Source organism: Dendrobates tinctorius, unplaced genomic scaffold, assembly GCF_039654945.1.
Source record: "Dendrobates tinctorius isolate UK_male_01 unplaced genomic scaffold, ASM3965494v1 ptg000011l, whole genome shotgun sequence".
Lineage (NCBI taxonomy): Eukaryota > Metazoa > Chordata > Amphibia > Anura > Dendrobatidae > Dendrobates > Dendrobates tinctorius.
Window position 1 is genome coordinate 130,709,407 of NW_027361679.1, and position 27,491 is coordinate 130,736,897.

The window sequence follows — 27,491 nt, forward strand, 5'->3', positions numbered from 1 at the left end:
AATGACCTGAAGAAAGCTAGGACCACAGTTTAAAACATTACCGTTAGGCCGTGGTCAAACGTGCGATGAAAACGGACGAGTGCTATGCGATAAAACATTGCATAGCACTCAGAATCAGTATTCCTCTATGGGGCAGCTCCCATCAGCGTTTTTTTCTCGGCCGTTTTCAATGCACGTGTGAAATCGCAGCATGCATATAAGCCTATAAGCCTATGGGTGCAAGTGAGACAACGTACATCACTGAGATATCATCTGAGTGATGTGCGATATACGCTGACCCCGGCAATGGAGGAGATGGAGAAATTCATTTCTCCGCCTCTTCCACAGCTGTGCTCCGATTCGCTCAGCGCGAGAGGCTCGGAGCACAGACACATGACACTCGGCTCCTGCTCACAGCAGAGCAGGAGCCAAGGATCATTAGCATATCGCATCCGAGGCTCTCGCATTGGATGCCATACGCTAGTCTGACCCGGCCTTAGTAACGCACTACACTGTCATGGATTAAAATCCTGCAGGCCACGCAAGTCCCCCTGCTCACGCTAGCACATGTCCAGGCCTGTTTGAAGTTCGTTAATGACCATCTGGATGATCCAGAGCAAGCATGGGTGAAGGTCATGTGGTCAGATGAAACTAAAATAGAACATTATGATATACTCCATTCCCTGTGTTTGGAGAAAGAAGGACGAGTACAACCCCAAAAACACCATCCCAACCGTGAAGCGTGGTGGGGGAAACATCATACTTTGAGGTTGCTTTCCTGCAAAAGTGACTGCACCGTATTGAAGGGAGGATAGATGGGAGTCATGTATGCAAAATTGTAGCCAATAACCTCCTTCCCTCAGTAAGAGAATTGAAGATGGGTCATGACCGAGTCTTCCAGCATGACAATGACCCAAAACACACAGCCAGGGCCAACTAAGAAGTGGCTCCGTAAGAAACATTTGAATGTTCTGGAGTGGCCTAGCGAGTCTCCAGACCAGAACCCAATAGAAAATCTTTGGAGGGAGCTGAAACTCAATGTTGCCCAGCAACAGCCCCAAAAACTGAAAGATCTGAAGAAGATCTGTGTGGAGGAATGGGCCAAAATCCCTGCTGCAGTGTGTGCAAACTTGGTCAAGAACTACAAGAAATGTCTAACCTCTAATTGCAAACAATGGTTTCTGTACCAAATATTAAGTTCTGCTTTTCTATTTCAGTGATCCCTTCATGGCCGAAAGAATTTCCAATTTTGCTTTATCATTTTTTGCTCCCCCTTCTTCCCAGAGCCATGAGTTTAGTATTTTCCTGACAATATGGCAATGTGAAGACTTGTTTTTTGCAGGACAAGTTGTACTTTGAACGACACCATTGGTTTTAACATATCGTGTACTGCAAAATGGGGAAAAAAATTCCAAGTGTGGTAAAATTGCAAAAAAAGTGTTTTTTGTTTTGCTTTTTACTAGGTTCACTAAATGGTAAAACTGACCTGCCATTATGATTCTCTAGGTCATCACAAGTTCATAGACACCAAACATGTCTAGGCTCTTTTTTTATCCAAGTGGTGAAAAAAAAATCCAAACTTTGTTAAAGAAAAAAAATAAATAAATTGTGCCATTTTCCGAAACACGCAGCGTCTCCATTTTTCGTGGTCTCGAGTTGGGTGAAGGTTTAGTTTTTGCGCACCAAGCTGACGTTTTTAATGATACCATTTTGGGGCAGTTACAATTTTGATCGCCCGTTATCGCATTTTAAAGGGAGTCTGTCACCTCATTTTTGCCTATGAGATGCAGCCACTGCCATCAGGTGCTTAGCTACAACATTCTGTAATGCTGTAGATAAGCCCCCGACGTAAACTGAAAGAAAAACGAGTTACGATATACTCCCCCGGCGGTCCAATGGGTGTCGCAATCCGGTTCGGCGTCTCCCATCTTCTAGCAATGATGTCCTCAGTCTTACTTCTGCGGCGGCTCCTGTGCAGGCGTACTTTATCTGCCCCGTTGAGGGCAGAGTAAAGTACTGCAATGCGCAGGCGATGGGAAAGGTCAGAGAGTTCCGGCGCCTGCGCACTGCAGTACTTTACTCTGCCCTCTGCCCCAACTCGTTTTTCTTACAGGTTACATTGGGGGCTTATCTACAGCATTACAGATAAGCCCCTGCTGGCGGTGGCTGCAGCTTATAGGCCAAAAATGCAGTGACATTCCCTTTAATGCAATGTCGCAGTGACCAAAAAAACCCCGTAATTTTGGCATTTTCACTTTTTTTCTCACTACGCCATTTAGCAATCAGGTTAATCCTCTTTTTTATTGATAGATCGGGCAATTCTGAACGCGGCGATACCAAATATCTGTATTTTTTTTTTTATGTTTTATTTTGAACTAGCTGAAGAATCAGGCATTGCGTGTGCATAGTAACTAACCACTAATATCCCACCACATCATCCCGTCACAGCCACCGGACTACTACCCCTAATATCCCACATCATCCCATCAGAGCCACGGGACAACTACCCCAATATCCCACATCATCCCGTCAGAGCCACCGGACTACTACCACTAATATCTCACATCATCCCATCAGCCAGAGCCACCAGACTACTACCACTAATATCCCACATCATCCCGTCAGTCAGAGCTACCGGACTACTACCCCTAATGTCCCACATCATCCCGTCAGCCAGAGCTACCGGACTACTACCACTAATATCCCACATTATCCCGTCAGCCAGAGCTACCGGACTACTACCACTAATATCCCACATCATCCCGTCAGCCAGAGCCTCCAGACTACTACCACTAATATCCCACATCATCCCGTCAGCCAGAGCCTCCAGACTACTACCACTAATATCTCACATCATCCCATCAGCCAGAGCCTCCAGACTACTACCACTAATATCTCACATCATCCCGTCAGCCAGAGCCACCAGACTACTACCCCTAAGATCCCACATCATCCCGTCAGCTAGAGCCACCGGACTACTACCACTAATATCACACATCATCCCGTCAGCCTGGGGTCAGAACCAGAGGGCTGAGTGGAACGGTCCCAACTTCCATACCAGGGATCCCTTTAAGAGGGAAGATGTGCCTATGGGATGGAGGATGTGTGATGGGTATATGGGCACAGAGGCGGTGATTCATTTCTGTCATGTGCTCTCTGCTCCTTTCTGGGGGGCAGGCAATGCCTGGGAGCTTATGCTCCTGGGGATGCTAGATTTCTCCCAGTGTCTGCTGAGGTGTGGTGGAGTGGGAAAACTTGCTCATATCAACCAATCACAGCTCAGCTTCATTTAAACAGCTCTGTTGAAATGAAAGATGCTTAGAGATTAGGTGGGGCTATATGGAGTGGGCGTAGCCAATACACCCATACATACACACACTCATTTTTATATATATAGATGGGGCGAACGGGGGGGTGATTTCAACTTTTATATTTTTTTTATACTTTTAAAAATATTTTTTTTCGATTTTGGCATGCTTCAATTGTCTCCATGGCTGAGTAGAAGCTGCCATAACCCTATCGGCTCTGCTACATACAGGTGATGATCAGATCACCTGTATGTAGCAGAATAAGTCATTTACTATGAGCACCGACCACCGGGCGGCACTCATAGAAGTCTGGCAGTGACAACCATAGAGGTCTCCAGGAGACCTCTGGTTATCATGACCACCCATCGGTGACTCGCGATCATGTGACAGGGGTCACCGATGGGCGGATTTCCAGCGTGATTGCCGGAAGTGCATGTGAAATGACGCTGTCACAGTGTTTGACAGCGGCATTTAACAGGTTAATAGACGCGGGTGGATCGTGATTCAACTCACGGCTGTTCTGGGTACATGTCAGCTGTTCAAATCAGCTGACATGTGCTGGAAAAGATGTGGGCTCACAGCTGGAGCTCACATCAAAGGGAGGGAGTCCCACATCTGCATACTATTACGCCCGATGTCGGAAAGGGGTTAAATGCTTATTTCATACAGTAACATGCAAATTATTTATTTAAAAATCATAATGGGATTTTCTGTTATTTTTTATTTTTAGATTCTGTCTTTCACTGTTGAAGTGTACCTACAATAAAAATGACAGACCTCTCTATTCTTTGTAAGTGGGAAAACTTGAAAATTTGCAGTGTTCGAAATACTCTTTGGCCCACTGTATGTCTTCTATGGTCTATTGCCGGTTTTTTTTCTTGTAAGGCTATGTGCACACGTTGCGGATTTTTATGCGGATCCGCAGCATTTTTTCCACACGGAATTGAACCAAATCTGCAATGTTAATCAATGGGAAACCAGAATTGGTGTGCACATGCTACGGAAAATTCAGCGCGGATTCATAGAATTTTATTTTCCGCAGCATGTCAATTCTTTTTGCGGATCTGCAGGGTTTCTGCACCCACTGACTTACATTGTGTCAGTCAAATCCACAGCTAAACTGCAGGTATAAAAAGGTCTGCGGGTTAGCTGCGGATTTGAGTGCCAAAAACGCTGCAGAAAGGAAGCAGGAAGAGTGTGTGGGCGGGGCCTATATGCATGCGTGCCTGCCGATGCCCGTGTGTGTGTCTCTGTCTGCGGGTGTCTGTGTGTAGCCGACAGGACTACTACTCCCTATGTCTGGTGTCACATATAACAGTGACAGCATGAGCCGATGATAGGACAGTAGCACTCCCATCATCCTGCGACTGTGTTCAATTGTTAAAAAAAAAAAAAAAGAAGAAAAAACAATTTCATACTCAAACAGCTAATCCATGATGCCCTCTATCTCCTGCAACAAAAATAAAATAAACCAACACAAATACTTCCTGGTCCGCCATAGTCCGTAATAACGAGTGTCCCATGACTATCTCACGTGTAGAACAGCCACGTCGGGAGATATGACCGCTATACACGGCTCCAGTGATACAGTGAAAAGAGGTAACTTCCCGCAGTCTATCACTACGCCGCCGTCAGTGGTCACCGGAGTTCATGTCATCACTTGTGGCACCGCTGCATGAGAATTCTCACACAGCGGTACTGCCGCAATGTGAAAGTACGAACTCCGGTGAACTCTCAGTGATACACTGTGGGAGGGATTATCTCCTGTCAGTGTATCACCGGAGCCGTGTAGAGCATTCACATGTCGTGATGTGACTGTTCTATACGTGAGATTGTCATGGGACACTCGTTATTTAGAACTACGTCGGACCAGGGAGTATTTGTGTTGGTTTATTATTTTATTTTTGTTGCAGGAGAAGAGGGAGTTGGGGATTAGGCGCTCAGTAAGTATGGTTAAGATTCAATAAAAGAGTGTGTGATTATTTCAAATAAAAGGACTTTATTCTGGCTGTAAGAGTAAGAGTCAGTAATAAGCGGTCATAGAGGAGCGCTTAGGAAGCAGCCCAGGGGCAGACAGGATTTCGGGTCTCCACCGCAGCGCCAGACAAAAACCGCCGATGGAGGATAGGAGCAATGAAAATACGGAAAACGGTCTTAACAGCGCAGCAAAGAGACTCAGACGAGAGATGGGGTTAAACCACAACACGTTTCGAGGGAGGATCAGTCTTCATCAGGTGGATCCACCTGATGAAGACTGATCCTCCGTCGAAACGCGTTGTGGTTTAACCCCATCTCTCGTCTGAGTCTCTTTCCTGCGCTCCTAAGACCGTTTTCCATATTCTCATTTATTCTGGCTGTGTCTCTATTTACCATTTAACTATAAGATTAGTAATGGATAAGTATCTTATAGACGCATGTCCATTACTAAGTCGTGGGCTTGATGTCAATACAAAGGTGACATCAACCCCACAAATATTACCCCACTTACCACCGCTACAGGGCAAGTGGGAAGAGCGGAAGCTAAGTGCCAGAATTGGTGCATCTATAAGAAGCCCCATTTCTGGGGCGACTGAGAGCATGGTATAATATTATGGTCTTCAATGGAGAATGTAAAAGAAGAGGTTGGACAAGGAAATGACTTCACAATTTTTTTTTGTTAAATTATATATCTTTATTTAGCTTACAAAACCGCATGAAAATCCGCATCAAAAAGCGTGGATTTTCAACTGCATTTTCTTCCAAGAGGGGAAGAATCTGCGCAGATTTCTACAAGAGCAAATCCGCAAAGTGCACACATACCCTTAGTCTAACGGGTCTAATTTCAGCATTTCTACCTGACATAAGTGACAAGCAGGAAATCAGCATGGAAACGGTCAGCTGCATGTAAAGAAACACATAGAAACGCTATTTAAATGCATGGAACACAATTTTTTTTGTGAATTATGCACCAAAATCTGCATGAAATCCAACATGTATAAACCCTGCCTTACAGTTTAATATATTTTCTGAACTTGGTCAGTGCAAAAGAGATATTAACCAAGGATTAATCGACTAACCGAGGTTGCTCACATTTACAAATATGTAACAAAAAGTATACACGAATGTAGTAAAAGGATACCATGAAACAAATCTCCTGAATAATTGCTTTATTCTTTTCTTCCTCATTGGATAGCAATCTCTACAAATAAAATACAACCAATATGACTTTGTGTTTAACATGGAAATTACATGCAAAGTAAAAATGTCCAGAATTGTAATCTATTTCAAATTTCCTGTACATGTGTCAAAAAAAAAAAATAATTACTCACTTTTGGAATTCCCAAAAGTTCTAGTCTGTGCTAAAGAGTCACCCCCTGACATATGCCTGCAGCACCCAGTCATGGACTCTGCCCCTACACCATGCTTCTCTCAGATGGGATAGCAAATACTTGCTGATAAGTTTCCTGCCTCACAACATAAACTGCATATATTATTCAATAGATCTCCAAAATCGACATTGTTTGAACATCCCTGTAAGATTGGCTGTAGAATCTTTTTTGCCCTCTAAGCCTGATAGTTCTTCAGTGTCCCTCCTCCCTGTTGAAATCTCACACTGCTCAGCCAAGCTGCAGCTGTGAGTCAGGGTGTGTGGAAATTAAATACATTTGGACTTAAGAGCTTGGTAACATTTTAGCTGGGTTAATAAAATGCTCATCCTAATATTAGGATTTTACTGCCATTCTCACATGGATTTTCAAGGTGGATGCACTAGTCTCAGCAAGTCTTAGAATTGTATTTAATAATGTAGGAAGTTTCAATGGTGAAATCTGATGACAAATCCATTTTAAGAAGATTACGTATTCAAAAGAATAAAAAAAATCATTACCTTCAGAGCATAGTCTTTTGTAGAGCTTAGATCTTGCGCTTCATAGACAAATGCAAATCCACCTTACAAAACAGAAACAAAACCAACAACTCAGCACCATTTTATAGTAATGTAATATAGTTCTCTTCTAGGCAGCAGTTCTACAAAAAAAAAAAAAAGAACACAATACACCGTCTGAAAGAGCTGGGAGAATCTGTCTACAGGACAATTATTAGGCCACATTGACACATTCAGTATTTTGTTAGTATTTTACAATAGTATTCTAAGCCAAAATCAGGAATGGATCAACAAGAAGAAAAGCATAAGGAGAAACACATGACCACTTCTGCATGTTTCACTTAATTCTGGTTTTAGCCCACAATTATTGATGTAAAATACTGACCAAATACTGAATGTGTGAACGTGGCCTAAGTCATAAACTCCACAAATCTGGTCTTTATGGAAAAGTGGCAAGAAGAAAGCCATTTTTGAAAGCAAGCCATAAGTCGTCTTATTTGCAGTTAGCAAATAGTAGGGAACACTGCCAGCATATGGAAGAAGGTGCTCCGGTCAGATGAAGCCAAAGTATAACTTTTTGGGCTAATGCAAAACACTATCTGTGGTGGAAAACAAACACTGCACATCACCTTCAAATCACCATCCCCACCAACAATCATGGAGCTGGCAGAATCATGCCATAGGGATGCTTTTCTTCAGCAGGGCCAAGAAAGCTGGTCAGAGTTGCAGGGAAGATGGATGGAGCTAGCAGAGCAATCCTGGAGGAAAAACTGTTAGGCCATGTGTGCACGTACAGGTGCTTCTCACAAAGTAAGAATATCATTAAAAAGTTATTTCCGTTCTTCAATACAATAAGTGAAACTCGTATATTATATAGAGTCATTACAAACAGCGGTCTCTATTTCAAGTGTTTACTTCTGTTAATGTTGACGATTGTGGCTTACAGCCAATGAAAACCCAAAAGTCATTATCTCAGTATATTAGAATACTTTATAACACCAGCTTGAAAAATGATTTTAAAATCCGAAATGTTGGCCTACTGAAATGTATGTTCAGTAAATGCACTCAATAGGTCAGGGTTCCTTTTGCATCAATTACTGCATCAATGCGGCGTGGCATGGTGGCGATCAGCTTGTGGCACTGCTGAGGTGTTATGGAAGCCCAGGTTGCTTTGATAGCAGCCTTCAGCTCGTCTGCATTGTGGGGTCTGGTGTCTCTCATCTTCCTCTTGACAATATCCCATAGATTCTCTATGGGGTTAAGGTCAGGCGAGTTTGCCGGACAATCAAGCACAGTGATACTGTTGTTTATAAACCAGGTATTGGTACTTTTGGCAGTGTGGACAGGTGCCAAGTCCTGCTGGAGAATGAAATTTCCATCTCCAAAAAGCTTCTTGGCAGAGGGAAGCATGAAGTGCTCTAAAATTTCCTGGTAGACGGCTGCGCTGGCTTTGGTCTTGATAAAACACAGTGGACCTACACCAGCAGATGACATGGCTCCCCTAACCATCACTAGACCTCAAGCAGCTTGGATTGTGACCTCGCCACTCTTCCTTCAGACTCTGGGACCTTGATTTCCAAATGAAAAGCAAAATTTACTTTCATCTGAAAACACCTTGGACCACTAAGCAACAGTCCAGTACTTTTTCTCCTTGGCCTAGTTAAGAAGGTTCTGGTATTGTCTATTAGTCATGAGTGGCTTGACACAAGGAATGCAACACTTGTAGCCTATGTCCTGGATACATCTGTGGTGGCGGCTCTTGTAGCAATGACTCCAGCAGTAGTCCACTCTTTGTGAATCTCCCCCAAATTTTTGAATGGCCTTTTCTTAATTCTTTCCTGGTTGCTTATGCACCTTTTTCCAACACACTTTTTCCTTCCCCTCAACTTTCCATTAATATGCTTGGATACAGCACTTTGTGAACTGTCAGCTTCTTTAGCAATGACCTTTTGTGGCTTACCTTTCTTGTGAAGTGTGTCAATGACTGCCTTCTGGACATTTGTTACGTTTGCAATTTTCCCCATGATTGTTGAGCCTACTGAAACAGACTAAGGGACCTTACTAATTTCCTGAGATAATGACTTTTGGGTTTTCATTGGCTGTAAGCCATAATCATCAACATTAACAGAAATAAACACTTGACATAGATCACTCTGTTTGTAATGACTCTATATATGAGTTTCACTTTTTGTATTGAAGAGAATCTGTCACCCTTTTTTTGGACTATCAGCTGCCGCCACTGACATCAGGGGCTTATCTACAGCATTTTGTAATGCTGTAGATAAGCCCCTGATGTCAGTGGTGGCAGCTGATAGTCCAAAAAAAGGGTGACAGATGCCCTTTGAAGAAATGAAATAAATTAAACTTTTTGATGATATTCTTAATTTTGTGAGAAGCACCTGTATTTGTTGAGGGGTTTTTTTTGCATCAGTATTTGTAAGCCAAAACCAGAAGTGGTGAATTGTTTCTATTATACTTTTCCTCTGATTGTTCCAGCCCTGGTTTTGGCTTACAAATACTGATGTTTTTTAAAAAACTCAAATACTCAACGTGTACACGTGGCCTTAACAGATGCAAAAGACTTGAGATTGGGACGTAGGTTCACCTTCCAGCAGGAACAAAGACCCTAAACATACTGCCAGATCTACAACCCCTGGCAAAAATTATGGAATCACCGGCCTTAGAAAATGTTCATTCAGTTGTTTAGTTTTGTAGAAAAAAAGCAGATCACAGACATGGCACAAAACAAAAGTCAATTCAAATGGCAACTTTCTGGCTTTAAGAAACACTAAAAGAAATCAAGAACAAAAAAATGTGGTAGTCAGTAATGGCTACTTTTTTAAACCAAGCATAGGGGAAAAATTATGGAATCACTCAATTCTGAGGGAAAAAATTATGGAATCAAGAAAAACAAACAAAAAAACACTCCAACACATCACTAGTATTTTGTTGCCCCATCTCTGGCTTTTATAACAGCTTGTAGTCTCTGAAGCATGGACTTAATGAGTGTCAAACAGTACTCTTCATCAATCTGGCTCCAACTTTCTCTGATTGCTGTTGCCAGGTCAGCTTTGCAGGTCGGAGCCTTGTCAAGGACTATTTTCTTCAACTTCCACCCAAGATTTTCAATTGGTTTGAGATCCGGACTATTTGCAGGCCATGACATTGACCTTATGTGTCTTTCTTCAAGGAATGTTTTCACAGTTTTTGCTCTATGGCAGGATGCATTATCATCTTGAAAAATGATTTCATCATCCCCAAATACCCTTTCAATTGATGGGATAAGAAAAGTGTCCAAAATATCAACATAAACTTGAGCATTTATTGAAGATGTAATGACAGCCATCTCCCCAGTGCCTTTACCTGACATGCAGCCCCATATCAATGACTGTGGAAATTTGCATGTTCTCCTCAGGCAGTCATCTTTATAAATCTCATTGAAATGGCACCAAACAAAAGTTCCAGCATCATCACCTTGCCCAACGCAGATTTGCAATTCATCACTGAATATGACTTTCATCCAATCATCCACAGTCCACGATTGCTTTTTCTTAGCCCATTGTATCCTTGTTTTTTTCTGTTTAGGTGTTAATGATGGCTTTCGTTTAGCTTTTCTGTATGTAAATCCCATTTCCTTTAGGCGATTTCTTACAGTTCGGTCACAGACGTTGACTCCAGTTTCCTCCCATTCATTCCTTATTTGTTTTGTTGTGCATTTCCTGTTTTGTAAACATATTGCTTTAAGTTTCCGGTCTTGACGCTTTGATGTCTTCCTTGGTCTACCAGTATGTTTGCCTTTAACAACCTTCCCATGTTGTTAGTATTTGGTCCAGATTTTAGACACAGCTGACTGTGAACAACCAACATCTTTTGCAACATTGCGTGATGATTTACTCTCTTAAGAGTTTGATAATCTGCTCCTTTGTTTCAATTGACAGCTCTTGTGTTGGGAGCCATGATTCATGTCAATCCACTTGGTACAACAGCTCTCCAAGGTGTGCTCACTCCTTTTTAGATGCAGACTAACGAGCAGATCTAATTTGATGCAGGTGTTAGTTTTAGGAATGAAAATTTACAGGGTGATTCCATAATTTTTCCCCACAGCTTGGTTTAAAAAAGTAACCATTACTGACTACCACATTTTTTGTTCTTGATTTCTTTTAGTGTTTCTTAAAGCCAGAAAGTTGCCATTTGATTTGACTTTAGTTTTGTGCCATGTCTGTGATCTGCTTTTTTTCTACAAAATTAAACAACTGAATGAACATCCTCCAAGGCCGGTGATTCCATAATTTTTGCCAGGGGTTGTACAATGGAATGGTTTAGATGAAAGCACATTCATGTGGTTGAACGGCCCAGTCACAGTCCAAACTTAAATCCCATTGAGAATCTGTGACAAGACTTGAAAATTGCTGTTCACAGACGTTCTGCATTGAATTTCACTGACCTAGAGCAAGAGCGAGAGAGTGAGAGCGAGAGAGATTGATTTTATTTGTATGTCGCGGAACGTACACTGCAGCTGCGGTTCCGCAAAAAAGAAAGGACATGCTGCGGAAAATAAACCGCAGCGAATCTGCGTGGAATTTTCCGCAGCATGTGGTTTTCCATAGGTTTACATGGATCTGTAAACCGCATGGAAACTGCTGCAGATCAGCAGGACCAAATCCGCTGCGGATCCGCAGCAAAAAACGCAACGTGTGCACACACCCTTATAGCAGAACTTACAGTACTCGTCACCATACCCTGGGGGTCATCAGTGCTATGGCAACTGTCAGCAACCGCAAATACGATCGCGGAGGGAAAAGGGTGTCAATGGCTTCTTTTGACCCCCTTTTAACCACTTAGATACCGCTGTCAGTAGTGACAGATATTTAACGGATTAACTGACCTCCATCTAATCCAAAACTGGTCGGGTCTGATGCCACAGGGTGTCAGCTGTAGGATTTTGACCTGCTGGCAGGCGCTATACACTTATTCCTGATCACAGTTTGTTAAGGGTAAGGGTCGAAAAGGAAAAAAAAATAAACAAAACATTTTACTCCTCTGGTAGCTAGTAAAATTTTCACACATTTGATTTATATAATAAAACTAAATTACAAAATAATACAAAATTTTTGTCAGAGCTGGGTGACAATGCCAGAAGTCTCAAAAGTTTAGCAAATCCTTGAGCTGAAACAAAATGTTGCAACTTTTCAAAGTTTTTATTTTACGCCAGAATATTGGCATAAAAGCTTTGATGAATCTGACCCAAAGTATTCTTTGCAAAAAAAAAAAAACCCCTAACATGTGAGGAGTACATACATAACATACTTTTCTACAATCACTAGTCAGTTACATGTGCTAAAAAAAATTGCCAAAACCAAAAAAGGCAACAATGTTTGCATGCAAATTAAATTATATTACACCCAACTATACAAACTGACTCAAATAAATAATCAGAAATCCCTTAGGTTAGGGTTACAAGGTGACTTCGACCTCAACACAGACGGTACAGCCAGCCAAAGATAGCTATATGCTATGGCCATTTTGTAGCATAATGAAAGTGAATGGGGGTCAAATTGCAATTAAGATTTCTCCACGATTTCGCCTGATAATCCCCCATCCTCTAGAATTCTGTGCCCGAACACGTCCGCTTATCCAACACATTTGGACAGAACCTGAAAACCCACCTCTTCAAAAAAGCTTACAACCTGAAATGACCACGCGGCCACCTCAACAGCATTGGAGCTACTGCAACCCCCGACCTACTGTCTCCTTCACCACCATCCTATAGAATGTGAGCCTGCATGAGCAGGGTCCTCTTCCCTCTGTACCAGTCTGTCATTGTTAGTTTGTTTACTGTAAGTGATATTTGTATTTTGATGTAACCCTTTTTCGTGTACAGCACCGTAGAATTAATCGTGCAATAGTAATAACAACTAGAGAAGACTGAACCTTTCAAGGCACGGTTCAGCAAACGTCCCAATGTTCGCCGAAGCCCACTGAATTCATTGGGAGGCAAAACCAAACGCACAGACAACACCTTCAGTGGGGCCAAATAGCTGTCAAAACAGCTCAAATTAGGGTCAGACAGCAGGAAAAGTGGCATCAGTTAACCCACAGTACAAACATTACAGCTGCACAGCATGGATGCATGGTACGTGGCTTGTGACAGGGCTTGGACCAGCATTTTGAGCTTAAACATTGATCAGTAACAGGTGGATGAGTGACAGATGTAGACCTGGTGCTCTGAGAGGCACCCCAAATTCAGGCAGCACACATGAAGGAGACCCAACTTGGGGTTCAAACCTTTAAAAAAAATTAGAGGCAGACACCAGAAAAAAGTGGCATCAATTGACCCACAGTAGAAATTTGATAATGACACTGCGGTGAGCGAGACCGGTGTAAGACTGCTTTGCTGGGAACCCTGATACCTCATGCAAAAGCTCAAACTACTTTTCTGCTCACCCACACTCCGTTGGCACAAATATCAGTTTATGTAGAGTTCCATCATTAGAAACATAAGGATAGTAACACAGGTAGTTGAATGAAATTAAGTGCAAGACTGCCGGTCCAGGGGCCCTACTGCTACACGCAAAACACATGAAGGAGACCCAACTTCGAGTCTCCACATTTCAAAAAATTATTGTCATACACGATCAATGGTGCCATAAATTTCACCATATTAGAAATAGTATAATAGTGCTCAAAGACCTCATCCACTACATGAAACCCACCAGATGTTTACCCAACTTGGGAGTCTCCACATTTAAAAAAAAATGTTATTACAGTAATATCAACAGCCACAACAAAGATGTCACACACTGCAATAATGCAAGATCAATGCAGCACACTAAAAACTACACCATCGCCTAGTCTGCAACTGAGGTGCAAAAGTCATTGTTGAACATGACATGTTTATTTTGATGAAAGCTAGGCGGTCTACACTTTCAGGGGACAGCCGGATGCACTAATTCTTCAGGACACCACCAGCAGTCCTGAAGACACAATCTGAGACAACGCTGGCTGCCGGGCATGACAAAACCTCCAAGGCGTGATAGGCGATCTCAAGTCACTCATTTATTTTTGAAGAAAAAAAATTGCAAAAGGGTCCAAATTCCCCCTAATGGTATTGATATTGAGCTTAAATTACTCCTGCACCATCCTCTCCAGTCGTTCACAACGTGTCAGACCTGTACTTTGTTCTGCTGATGCACGGGCTGGTCTACAAAATGTGTGAAACTCAAAGAAATTGCATCTGCCACTTACAGTCATATGTTAAAGTTTGGGCACCCCTATTAATGTTAACCTTTTTTCTTTATAAGAATGTTGGTTTTTGCAACAGCTATTTCAGTTTCATATATCTAATAACTGATGGACTCAGTTATATTTCTGGATTCAAATGAGGTTTATTGTACTAACAGAAAATGTGCAATCTGCATTTAAACAAAATTTGACCGGTGCAAAAGTATGGGCACCCTTATCATTTTCTTGATTTGAACACTCCTAACTACTTTTTACTGACTTCCTGAAGCACTAAATTGGTTTTGTAACCTCATTGAGCTTTGAACTTCATAGCCAGGTGTATCAAATCATGAGAAAAGGTATTTAAGGTGGCTACTTGCAAGTAGTTCTCCTATTTGATTCTCCTATGAAGAGTGGCATAATGGGCTCCTCAAAACAACTCTCAAATGATCTGAAAACAAAGATTATTCAACATAGCTTTTCAGGGGAAGGATACAAAAAGTTGTCTGAGATTTAACCTGTCAGTTTCCACTGTGAGGAACATAGTAAGGAAATGGAAGAACACAGGTACATGGACGCCTCTTCCTCAAAGGGATATTTTCTTTTAAGGGAAGGGACAGTGGTGTTTTTTCTGTCCAGTTTGTCCCATTCTTTTTTGATTAGCCCCTGAACATTTTCATTTAGCTTTTTCTGGCCTAGTCCCCCGAACATTATGTCCTGGACTGTTTTATCAGGCCTAGGGTCCAATACCCCCATGGTAGACCTTAAAGCTTTCACTAGTCTGTCTACCTCTTCTAGGGGATAACAGTGACGCCCCCCCGCTTCCTGGTCTGAGGATGAGGAGCCGGATTCCAAGGATTTAGAGGTGATTTCTCCCGACGTCGAAGAATCCGACTGGGAAGTCACTATCGTATCTTTCTTTTTTGTCCCTGTGCTTAAGGGATATAAGGGCACTCTGAACCTCCGATTTGATCGCGGCTCTTAGGTCAGAGGCGAAATCCGGGGTTTCCTGACAGAGGACTTCTCTCATAAAAGATTCACAGAGTTTTTCTCCCAAGATATAGGTAGGGGTCTAGTACAAGTGGGACATTCCCTGTTCTTTTTCCCCTTCTTTCCCTAATAAGGGAAAGGAATTCTATTACAATGGTGAACATTCACGAAGATCACTCACCCAAAAGTACACGGCTGCAGGTACCGATTCGGGAGATGGAGTCAGGTCCTGTACAGGCTGATCTCCCGGTGGCGATTTGCTCCTTGCAGCTGACGTGCTGCGCTGCGTGGAGAGACTGCTGGAACGGCCATTGCTTCTGTTCCGCTCCGTTTGGCGATGAAGGTGATGGTGGTGCTGCTGCTGGTCGCTATCCCCCATTGTTCAGGACCGCTTCCAGCTAGGAGTGTTTCCAGCCCCACCATTTTAAATTTCCCGGCGTGTGACGTCACCGCTCCCATCCTGCACCGCGTCTGCAGAGAGCAGCGCTCCTGCGCATGCGCCGGTTCCCGGAAGCCGGTTTCTATTTCCGGGGCAGCGGCCATTTTGGTACATCTCTGTACCATGGCGCTGCCCACACGTTCCCCGGGTCCCCGCGAGCCCCGACCTCCTTTCCAGAGCGGCGGCTCCGACTTCTCCCCCCCTGCTCACCTGGCAGCCCGCAGTGGCGGCTTCGGGCACTGCACCCGCCGTGACAGGGGCCTCCCCGCTGCCATATTTCGGACAGGTCGGCCCCGGATCCGGACTCCAGGAACACACAGGTACTGCCGTCCTGTGGGTAACCAGTCAGGGACAGGAACCCAACTGAAGGCGGAGGAGAGGTACCGCCCTTTTTATCTGTAGGTTCCTGTCCCTAAAGGGCAGATCCCCCCTCGCTCCGTGGTGCTGTCATGGGTGAGAGAGAAATAACATGTCTGCTATTTATATGGAGAGGGACATGTGAATGCTGCAGCCATTGACAGAAGTCCTTGTGTCTGGATGTTGTGGATGATTTCGTGCCCTTACTGGCTGCCGGAATCTCCACACATTAAATTTAAAAAAAAAAAAATTGAACAACAGTCCGCAGCTCCTCTGATTTATACCCACCCCCTCCCTTCATCATACAGAACCACTATCCTAGCCAAAGTCCTAACAAAAGCATTAGTGAAAACGCAATCATTTACCTAACGGCGCCAGAATTTAGCTGACTGAGTAAAAACACTTGGGATTCCGAATGTGCTAAGTTCACGCCGAATTTGAGATTATATAACATTTTTCCTAACAAGTACACTCATCTCTAATTGCAATCACAACAATCAAGTCGCAAAAAGACCGCATCATTTAGAGAAGGTACACACACATTGACCAGATGCTCAAGTCCTTAAGTGTCCGCCATGCAATGTACAGATGTAAAGTCTGTATACGTATTCCATGCAATGTACGGACAGATGTAAAGTCTGTATGTGTCCTCCATGCAATGTACAGAAAGGTGTAAAGTCTGTATACGTCCTCCATGCAACGTACGGACAGGTGTAAAGTCTGTACACGTCCTCCGTGCAATGTACGGACAGATATAAAATTTGTATACGTCCTCCATGCAATGTACGGACTGATGTAAAGTCTGTATGTGTCCTGCATACAATGTACGGACTGATGTAAAGTCTGTATACATCCTCCATGCAATGTACGGACAGATGTAAAGTCTGTATGTGTCCTCCATGCAATGTACGGACTGATGTAAAGTCTGTATGTGTCCTCCATGCAATGTACGGACTGATGTAAAGTCTGTATGTGTCCTCCATGCAATGTACGGACTGATGTAAAGTCTGTATGTGTCCTCCATGCAATGTACGGACTGATGTAAAGTCTGTATGTGTCCTCCATGCAATGTACGGACTGATGTAAAGTCTGTATGTGTCCTCCATGCAATGTACGGACTGATGTAAAGTCTGTATGTGTCCTCCATGCAATGTACGGACTGATGTAAAGTCTGTATACATCCTCCATGCAATGTACGGACTGATGTAAAGTCTGTATGTGTCCTGCATACAATGTACGGACTGATGTAAAGTCTGTATACATCCTCCATGCAATGTACGGACTGATGTAAAGTCTGTATGTGTCCTCCATGCAATGTACGGACTGATGTAAAGTCTGTATGTTTCCTCCATGCAATGTACGGACTGATGTAAAGTCTGTATGTGTCCTCCATGCAATGTACGGACTGATATAAAGTCTATATACGTCCTTCATGCAATGTACGGACAGATGTAAAGTCTGTATACGTCCTCCATGCAATGTACGGACAGGTGTAAAGTCTGTATACGTCCTCCATGCAATGTACGGACAGGTGTAAAGTCTGTATATGTCAGACGAGCATGTGACTTACACAGCACTCTATGGAGCGAACATACAAGAATGGGTGTAGTGACCAACGTGGTCACCGATCCTACAGGTATGTACATGAATGTAGAAAGACAGGAAGGGGAAGAAAAAAAAAAAAACACTAAAGCGCTCATTGGTTACTCAACTATTAGTGTAGGAACAATCACTGATATGTGGCAGCAAAAAAAATACATTTCCACAGAAATGATTCACTTAATATTTCTTTCCACTTAATTAAATCATTCATGTGGTTAAGCCAGGCTCAGATGCCCATTTTTTTTTTTTTATGAAAACCATAAGATTTTCACACGTGCGAGTGACATCAACAGTTAAAGAAAAAAAAATTACAAGATCAAATGGTTTTCTAGGTTAGAACCTCAGTGTATCAGTGAAAAGGAGATTCTATATGGATTATCCACGAGGGCAGGGCTATGGAGCAGGCAAGTCAAACCTCCGACACCTCAATTTCCCTGACTCTGACCCGACAGCCCTGCCTCGCTACTGAGCATGTACATACAGTGCAGCACAGATTCATCTCAACTATGACTCCACAGCACTGGTCACTACTGAGCATGTAAATAAAGTGCAGCACAGATTCATCTCATCTATGACTCCACAGCACTGGTTATTACTGAGCATGTACATAAAGTGCAGCACAGATTCATCTCAGCTATGACCCCAGAGCACTGGTCACTACTGAGCATGTACATAAAGTGCGGCACAGATTCATCTCATCTACATCTCCACAGCACTGGTCACTACTGAGCATGTACATAAAGTGCAGCACAGATTCATCTCATCTACATCTCCACAGCACTGGTCACTACTGAGCATGTACATAAAGTGCGGCACAGATTCATCTCATCTACGAACCCACAGCACTGGTCACTACTGAGCATGTACATAAAGTGCAGCACAGATTCATCTCATCTCTGACTCCACAACACTGGTCACTACTGAGCATGTACATACAGTGCAGCACAGATTCATCTCAGCTATGACCCCACAGCACTGGTCACTACTGAGCATGTACATACAGTGCAGCACAGATTCATCTCAACTATGACTCCACAGCACTGGTCACTACTGAGCATGTAAATAAAGTGCAGCACAGATTCATCTCATCTATGACCCCACAGCACTGGTCACTACTGAGCAATGTACATAAAGTGCAGCACAGATTCATCTCATCTATGACCCCACAGCACTGGTCACTACTGAGCATGTACATAAAGTGCAGCACAGATTCATCTCATCTATGACCCCACAGCACTGGTCACTACTGAGCAATGTACATAAAGTGCAGCACAGATTCATCTCAGCTATGACCCCACAGCACTGGTCACTACTGAGCATGTACATAAAGTGCAGCACAGATTCATCTCAGCTATGACCCCAGAGCACTGGTCACTACTGAGCATGTACATAAAGTGCAGCACAGATTCATCTCATCTACATCTCCACAGCACTGGTCACTACTGAGCATGTACATAAAGTGCGGCACAGATTCATCTCATCTACGAACCCACAGCACTGGTCACTACTGAGCATGTACATAAAGTGCAGCACAGATTCATCTCATCTCTGACTCCACAACACTGGTCACTACTGAGCATGTACATACAGTGCAGCACAGATTCATCTCAGCTATGACCCCACAGCACTGGTCACTACTGAGCATGTACATACAGTGCAGCACAGATTCATCTCAACTATGACTCCACAGCACTGGTCACTACTGAGCATGTAAATAAAGTGCAGCACAGATTCATCTCATCTATGACCCCACAGCACTGGTCACTACTGAGCAATGTACATAAAGTGCAGCACAGATTCATCTCATCTATGACCCCACAGCACTGGTCACTACTGAGCATGTACATAAAGTGCAGCACAGATTCATCTCATCTATGACCCCACAGCACTGGTCACTACTGAGCAATGTACATAAAGTGCAGCACAGATTCATCTCAGCTATGACCCCACAGCACTGGTCACTACTGAGCATGTACATAAAGTGCAGCACAGATTCATCTCAGCTATGACCCCACAGCACTGGTCACTACTGAGCAATGTACATAAAGTGCAGCACAGATTCATCTCACATCCGACCCCAGAGCACTGGTCACTACTGAGCATGTACATAAAGTGCAGCACAGATTCATCTCATCTATGACCCCACAGCACTGGTCACTACTGAGCATGTACATACAGTGCAGCACAGATTCATCTCAACTATGACTCCACAGCACTGGTCACTACTGAGCAATGTACATAAAGTGCAGCACAGATTCATCTCAGCTATGACCCCACAGCACTAGTCACTACTGAGCAATGTACATAAAGTGCAGCACAGATTCATCTCATCTACGACTCCACAGCACTGGTCACTACTGAGCATGTGCATAAAGTGCAGCACAGATTCATCTCATCTACAACTCCACAGCACTGGTCACTACTGAGCATGTCCATAAAGTGCAGCACAGTTTCATCTCATCTACGACTCCACAGCACTGGTCAATACTGAGCATGTACATAAAGTGCAGCACAGATTCATCTCATCTACGACTCCACAGCACTGGTCACTACTGAGCAATGTACATAAAGGGCAGCACAGATTCATCTCATCTACGACTCCACAGCACTGGTCACTACTGAGCATGTACATAAAGTGCAGCACAGATTCATCTCATCTACGACTCCACAGCACTGGTCAATACTGAGCATGTACATAAAGTGCAGCACAGATTCATCTCATCTACGACTCCACAGCACTGGTCACTACTGAGCAATGTACATAAAGGGCAGCACAGATTCATCTCATCTACGACTCCACAGCACTGGTCACTACTGAGCATGTACATAAAGGGCAGCACAGAGTCATCTCCACAGCTCTGGTCACTACTGAGCATGTACATAAAGTGCAGCACAGATTCATCTCATCTACGACTCCACAGCCCTGATCACTACTGAGCATGTACATAAAGGGCAGCACAGATTCATCCCAACTATGACTCCACAGCACTGGTCACTACTGAGCATGTACATAAAGTGCAGCACAGATTCATCTCAATTACAACTCCACAGCACTGGTCACTACTGAGCATGTACATAAAGTGCAGCACAGATTCATCTCATCTATGACCCCACAGCACTGGTCACTACTGAGCAATGTACATAAAGGGCAGCACAGATTCATCTCATCTACGACTCCACAGCACTGGTCACTACTGAGCATGTACATAAAGTGCAGCACAGTTTCATCTCATCTACGACTCCACAGCACTGGTCAATACTGAGCATGTACATAAAGTGCAGCACAGATTCATCTCATCTACGACTCCACAGCACTGGTCACTACTGAGCAATGTACATAAAGGGCAGCACAGATTCATCTCATCTACGACTCCACAGCACTGGTCACTACTGAGCATGTACATAAAGGGCAGCACAGAGTCATCTCCACAGCTCTGGTCACTACTGAGCATGTACATAAAGTGCAGCACAGATTCATCTCATCTACGACTCCACAGCCCTGATCACTACTGAGCATGTACATAAAGGGCAGCACAGATTCATCCCAACTATGACTCCACAGCACTGGTCACTACTGAGCATGTACATAAAGTGCAGCACAGATTCATCTCAATTACAACTCCACAGCACTGGTCACTACTGAGCATGTACATAAAGTGCAGCACAGATTCATCTCATCTATGACCCCACAGCACTGGTCACTACTGAGCAATGTACATAAAGTGCAGCACAGATTCATCTCTCCTCCGACCCCACAGCACTGCCTCACTACTGAGCATGTACATAAAGGGCAGCACAGATTCATCTCAACTATGACTCCACAGCACTGGTCACTACGGAGCATGTACATACAGTGCAGCACAGATTCATCTCCACTATGACTCCACAGCACTGGTCACTACTGAGCATGTAAATACAGTGCAGCACAGATTCATCTCAACTATGACCCCACAGCACTGGTCACTACTGATCAGGTACATAAAGTGCAGCACAGATTCATCTCATCTACGACTCCACAGCACTGGTCACTACTGAGCATGTACATAGAGTGCAGCACAGATTCATCTCATCTATGACCCCACAGCACTGGTCACTACTGAGCATGTACATAAAGTGCAGCACAGATTCATCTCATCTACGACCCCACAGCACTGGTCACTACTGAGCATGTACATAAAGTGCAGCACAGATTCATCTCAACTACGACCCCACAGCACTGGTCACTACTGAGCATGTACATACAGTGCAGCACAGATTCATCTCATCTACGACCCCACAGCACTGGTCACTACTGAGCATGTACATAAAGTGCAGCACAGATTCATCTCATCTACATCTCCACAGCACTGGTCACTACTGAGCATGTACATACAGTGCAGCACAGATTCATCTCCACTATGACTCCACAGCACTGGTCACTACTGAGCATGTAAATACAGTGCAGCACAGATTCATCTCAACTATGACTCCACAGCACTGGTCACTACTGAGCATGTACATACAGTGCAACACAGATTCATCTCATCTACATCTCCACAGCACTGGTCACTACTGAGCATGTACATACAGTGCAGCACAGATTCATCTCATCTACGACCCCACAGCACTGGTCACTACTGAGCATGTACATAAAGTGCAGCACAGATTCATCTCATCTACATCTCCACAGCACTGGTCACTACTGAGCATGTCCATAAAGGGCAGCACAAATTCATCTCAACTACATCTCCTCAGCACTGGTCACTACTGAGCATGTACATAAAGTGCAGCACAGATTCATCTCATCTACAACCCCACAGCACTGGTCACTACTGAGCATGTACATAAAGTGCAGCACAGATTCATCTCATCTATGACCCCACAGCACTGGTCACTACTGAGCATGTACATAAAGGGCAGCACAGATTCATGTCCACAGCTCTGGTCACTACTGAGCATGTACATAAAGTGCAGAACAGATTCATCTCAACTATGACTCCACAGCACTGGTCACTACTGAGCATGTAAATACAGTGCAGCACAGATTCATCTCAACTATGACCCCACAGCACTGGTCACTACTGATCAGGTACATAAAGTGCAGCACAGATTCATCTCAACTATGACCCCACAGCACTGGTCACTACTGAGCATGTAAATACAGTGCAGCACAGATTCATCTCAACTATGACCCCACAGCACTGGTCACTACTGAGCATGTAAATACAGTGCAGCACAGATTCATCTCAACTATGACCCCACAGCACTGGTCACTACTGATCAGGTACATAAAGTGCAGCACAGATTCATCTCATCTACGACTCCACAGCACTGGTCACTACTGAGCATGTACATAAAGTGCAGAACAGATTCATCTCAACTACGACCCCACAGCACTGGTCACTACTGAGCATGTACATACAGTGCAGCACTGATTCATCTCATCTACATCTCCATAGCACTGGTCACTACTGAGCATGTAAATACAGTGCAGCACAGATTCATCTCAACTATGACCCCACAGCACTGGTCACTACTGAGCATGTAAATACAGTGCAGCACAGATTCATCTCAACTATGACCCCACAGCACTGGTCACTACTGATCAGGTACATAAAGTGCAGCACAGATTCATCTCATCTACGACTCCACAGTACTGGTCACTACTGAGCATGTACATAGGAGTGCAGCACAGATTCATCTCATCTATGAACCCACAGCACTGGTCACTACTGAGCATGTACATACAGTGCAGCACAGATTCATCTCATCTACGACCCCACAGCACTGGTCACTACTGAGCATGTACATAAAGTGCAGCACAGATTCATCTCATCTACATCTCCACAGCACTGGTCACTACTGAGCATGTACATAAAGTGCAGCACAGATTCATCTCATCTACATCTCCACAGCACTGGTCACTACTGAGCATGTACATACAGTGCAGCACAGATTCATCTCCACTATGACTCCACAGCACTGGTCACTACTGAGCATGTAAATACAGTGCAGCACAGATTCATCTCAACTATGACTCCACAGCACTGGTCACTACTGAGCATGTACATAAAGTGCAGCACAGATTCATCTCATCTACATCTCCACAGCACTGGTCACTACTGAGCATGTACATAAAGTGCAGCACAGATTCATCTCATCTACAACCCCACAGCACTGGTCACTACTGAGCATGTACATAAAGTGCAGCACAGATTCATCTCATCTATGACCCCACAGCACTGGTCACTACTGAGCATGTACATAAAGGGCAGCACAGATTCATCTCATCTACGACTCCACAGCACTGGTCACTACTGATCAGGTACATAAAGTGAAGCACAGATTCATCTCATCTACGACTCCACAGCACTGGTCACTACTGAGCATGTACATAAAGTGCAGAACAGATTCATCTCATCTACGACCCCACAGCACTGGTCACTACTCAGCATGTCCATAAAGTGCAGCACAGATTCATCTCATCTCCGACCCCACAGCACTGGTCACTACTGAGCATGTCCATAAAGTGCAGCACAGATTCATCTCATCTATGACTCCACATCACTGGTCACTACTGTGCATGTACATACAGTGCAGCAAAGATTCATCTCATCTACGACTCCACAGCACTGCCTCACTACTGAGCATGTACATAAAGTGCAGCACAGATTCATCTCATCTGTGACCCTACAGCACTGGTCACTACTGAGCATGTGCATAAAGTGCAGCACAGATTCATCTCATCTATGACCCCACAGCACTGGTCACTACTGAGCATGTGCATAAAGTGCAGCACAGATTCATCTCATCTATGACCCCACAGCACTGGTCACTACTGAGCATGTACATACAATGCAGCACAGATTCATCTCACCTAAAAGCCGTGATCCTCGGATCAGGAACAGACATTTACAGGACAGTTCAGAACTTTCCAAAATTATTATGGAAACATTTACAGCACATCCTGCACTGTACTACTATACCCAATGTATTATAGATTTTAGGAGTCGGTCCGTTATATACTAACTCCACAGCCCTGCATGTGGGATATGATTTTTATGATGTACCCATAGACTTGTGTAAGTGTCATCTGCCATACAGAAGAAACTATTGCATGCTAAAGAAAATGTTCTCATGGACACTCGGTCAAGGTGAAGATGGCCTTCTGAACATTGGTCCACGATCTGCACACGTACAGCTTGTACAATACGTTCATCTGAACGAGCCCTTAGGGCAAGTGCACCACACAAATATTAGCATTCGACAGGATGTGACCACAACATGTAAATTCAACCTTAAGGAGGTTGCACTTTGCTTCGATCTGACACCAGGCGGGAACGATTCTGGAAGGCGAGCATCCGACGTCCAGCAGGTGTAGCACAAGGGCTCTGTTATATATTCATGACTGCTGAGCAGAGCTATCAGAACCGGCAGAAGAAAGAGGCATGAGACAACCCCATTACATAGGTTGTCATCCATACTGGCTCCCACTGCCAGGGCACAGAACATTACAGGCACTGACATCATTGTGCTTCTGTGCGGCCACAGCGAGATCTGCTCTTCCAAGCAGATCCACGGATCTATACGGGGGGGGCCTCCGGAAGACGCACGGATCTACACGGGGGGGCCCCCCCCCCCCCTCCGGCAGATCCACGGATCTACACGGGGGGGGCCCCCCCCCCCCTCCGGCAGATCCACGGATCTACACGGGGGGGCCCCCCCCCCCTCCGGCAGATCCACGGATCTACACGGGGGGGCCCCCCCCCCCCCTCCGGCAGATCCACGGATCTACACGGGGGGGCCCCCCCCCCCCCTCCGGCAGATCCACGGATCTACACGGGGGGGCCCCCCCCCCCCTCCGGCAGATCCACGGATCTACACGGGGGGCCCCCCCCCCCCTCCGGCAGATCCACGGATCTACACGGGGGGGCCCCCTCCGGCAGATCCACGGATCTACACGGGGGGGCCCCCCCCCCCCCTCCGGCAGATCCACGGATCTACACGGGGGGGCCCCCCCCCCCCCTCCGGCAGATCCACGGATCTACACGGGGGGGCCCCCCCCCCCCCTCCGGCAGATCCACGGATCTACACGGGGGGGCCCCCCCCCCCCCTCCGGCAGATCCACGGATCTACACGGGGGGGCCCCCCCCCCCCTCCGGCAGATCCACGGATCTACACGGGGGGGCCCCCCCTCCGGCAGATCCACGGATCTACACGGGGGGGCCCCCCCCCCCCTCCGGCAGATCCACGGATCTACACGGGGGGGCCCCCCCTCCGGCAGATCCACGGATCTACACGGGGGGGGCCCCCCTCCGGCAGATCCACGGATCTACACGGGGGGGGCCCCCCTCCGGCAGATCCACGGATCTACACGGGGGGGGCCCCCCTCCGGCAGATCCACGGATCTACACGGGGGGGGCCCCCCTCCGGCAGATCCACGGATCTACACGGGGGGGGCCCCCCTCCGGCAGATCCACGGATCTACACGGGGGGGCCCCCCTCCGGCAGATCCACGGATCTATAAGGGGGCCCCCCTCCGGCAGATCCACGGATCTATAAGGGGGCCCCCCTCCGGCAGATCCACGGATCTATAAGGGGGCCCCCCTCCGGCAGATCCGCGGATCCATACGGGGTGGGGGGCCTCCGGCAGATGCACGGATCTTTATGGGGGGGGGGTCTTCTGGCAGATCCACGGATCTATACGGGGGTGGTCTTCCGGCAGATCCACGGATCTATACGGGGGGGGTCTTCCAGCAGATCCACGGATCTATACGGGGGGGGGGTCTTCCAGCAGATCCACGGATCTATACGGGGGGGGGGTCTTCCAGCAGATCCACGGATCTATACGGGGGGGTCTTCCAGCAGATCCACGGATCTATACGGGGGGGGGGGGTCTTCCGGCAGATCCACGGACCTATACGGGGGGGGGGGGCTTCCGGCAGATCCAAGGATCTATATGGGGGGGGGTCTTCCGGCAGATCCACGGATCTATATGGGGGGGGGTCTTCCGGCAGATCCACGGATCTATATGGGGGAATCCGGCAGATCCACGGATCTATACAGGGGGATCCAGTAGACTTATCAGCCTACCAGGTTATAGAGTACCAAAAATAATAGTAATACTACTCAGCTAAAAATTCATAACATTGGAAAAAAGCAACACGGAAAATGGCAGTGAGAGAAATGGTTTGGCAACTGGGTGCAGTGACAAATGCTGGATTTCTCCCAGCCTGGAATGGCTGATAACAGAGAGTACTAGCAGCAGAATGACTAAGGAAAAGGCAGATCCGGCCAGAGCTGCCATCACTATCTGGGCACCATGGAGGGCGAGCAGACACCTGGCCATTATTCCCAGAGAGCAGTGCGGGTCCCAATGACAATGCCTGTGCCTCAGCTGCCAGCCCCCAGCAGGTGCACACACTCACCCTCAGCGATCACCCGCTTCACCCGCAGCTTCATCTCCCCCAGCTCCACTGTCTGCCCCACGAAATCATGTTGGTCCCTGCCAGCGGCTCCAGAGCCGGGCCCGGCCAGGAAGTCCAGAGCTGACTGCAGGAGAGACATGGCCGGACACGGCTACACAGCGGCGGGCAGCCACGGGCCGGCTCCCCAGAGAGGTGTCAGCGGCCGGGCTCACTCACTGCCCCGCTTCCGGCCTCTGCCTTGCTTCCGCGTGCGTGACGTCACCGGCCGCTGACGTGCAACCTTCCCCGCACTCCCACTTTCCCAGGCATCTGGAGTGCTGCCGGCT

At 45.7% G+C, this 27,491-nt stretch overlaps 1 protein-coding gene across 2 annotated transcripts in view; it reads right to left on the reverse strand.

Annotated features, from left to right (window-relative positions):
* The window catches only part of GAK (cyclin G associated kinase), a 182,330-nt gene extending 154,839 nt beyond the window's left edge, over positions 1 to 27,491 (reverse strand). The window contains exons 1-3 of one of the 2 annotated variants that reach the window (XM_073547940.1): positions 27,166 to 27,491; positions 7,153 to 7,214; positions 6,406 to 6,465 (exon numbers count right to left, since the gene is read on the reverse strand). In XM_073547940.1, the coding sequence (XP_073404041.1) occupies positions 6,406 to 6,465; positions 7,153 to 7,214; positions 27,166 to 27,304 (261 nt within the window). In that variant the 5' untranslated portion in view covers positions 27,305 to 27,491. The remainder of the gene's footprint in view (positions 1 to 6,405; positions 6,466 to 7,152; positions 7,215 to 27,165) is intronic. The other variant, XM_073547947.1, reaches the window with a different exon arrangement.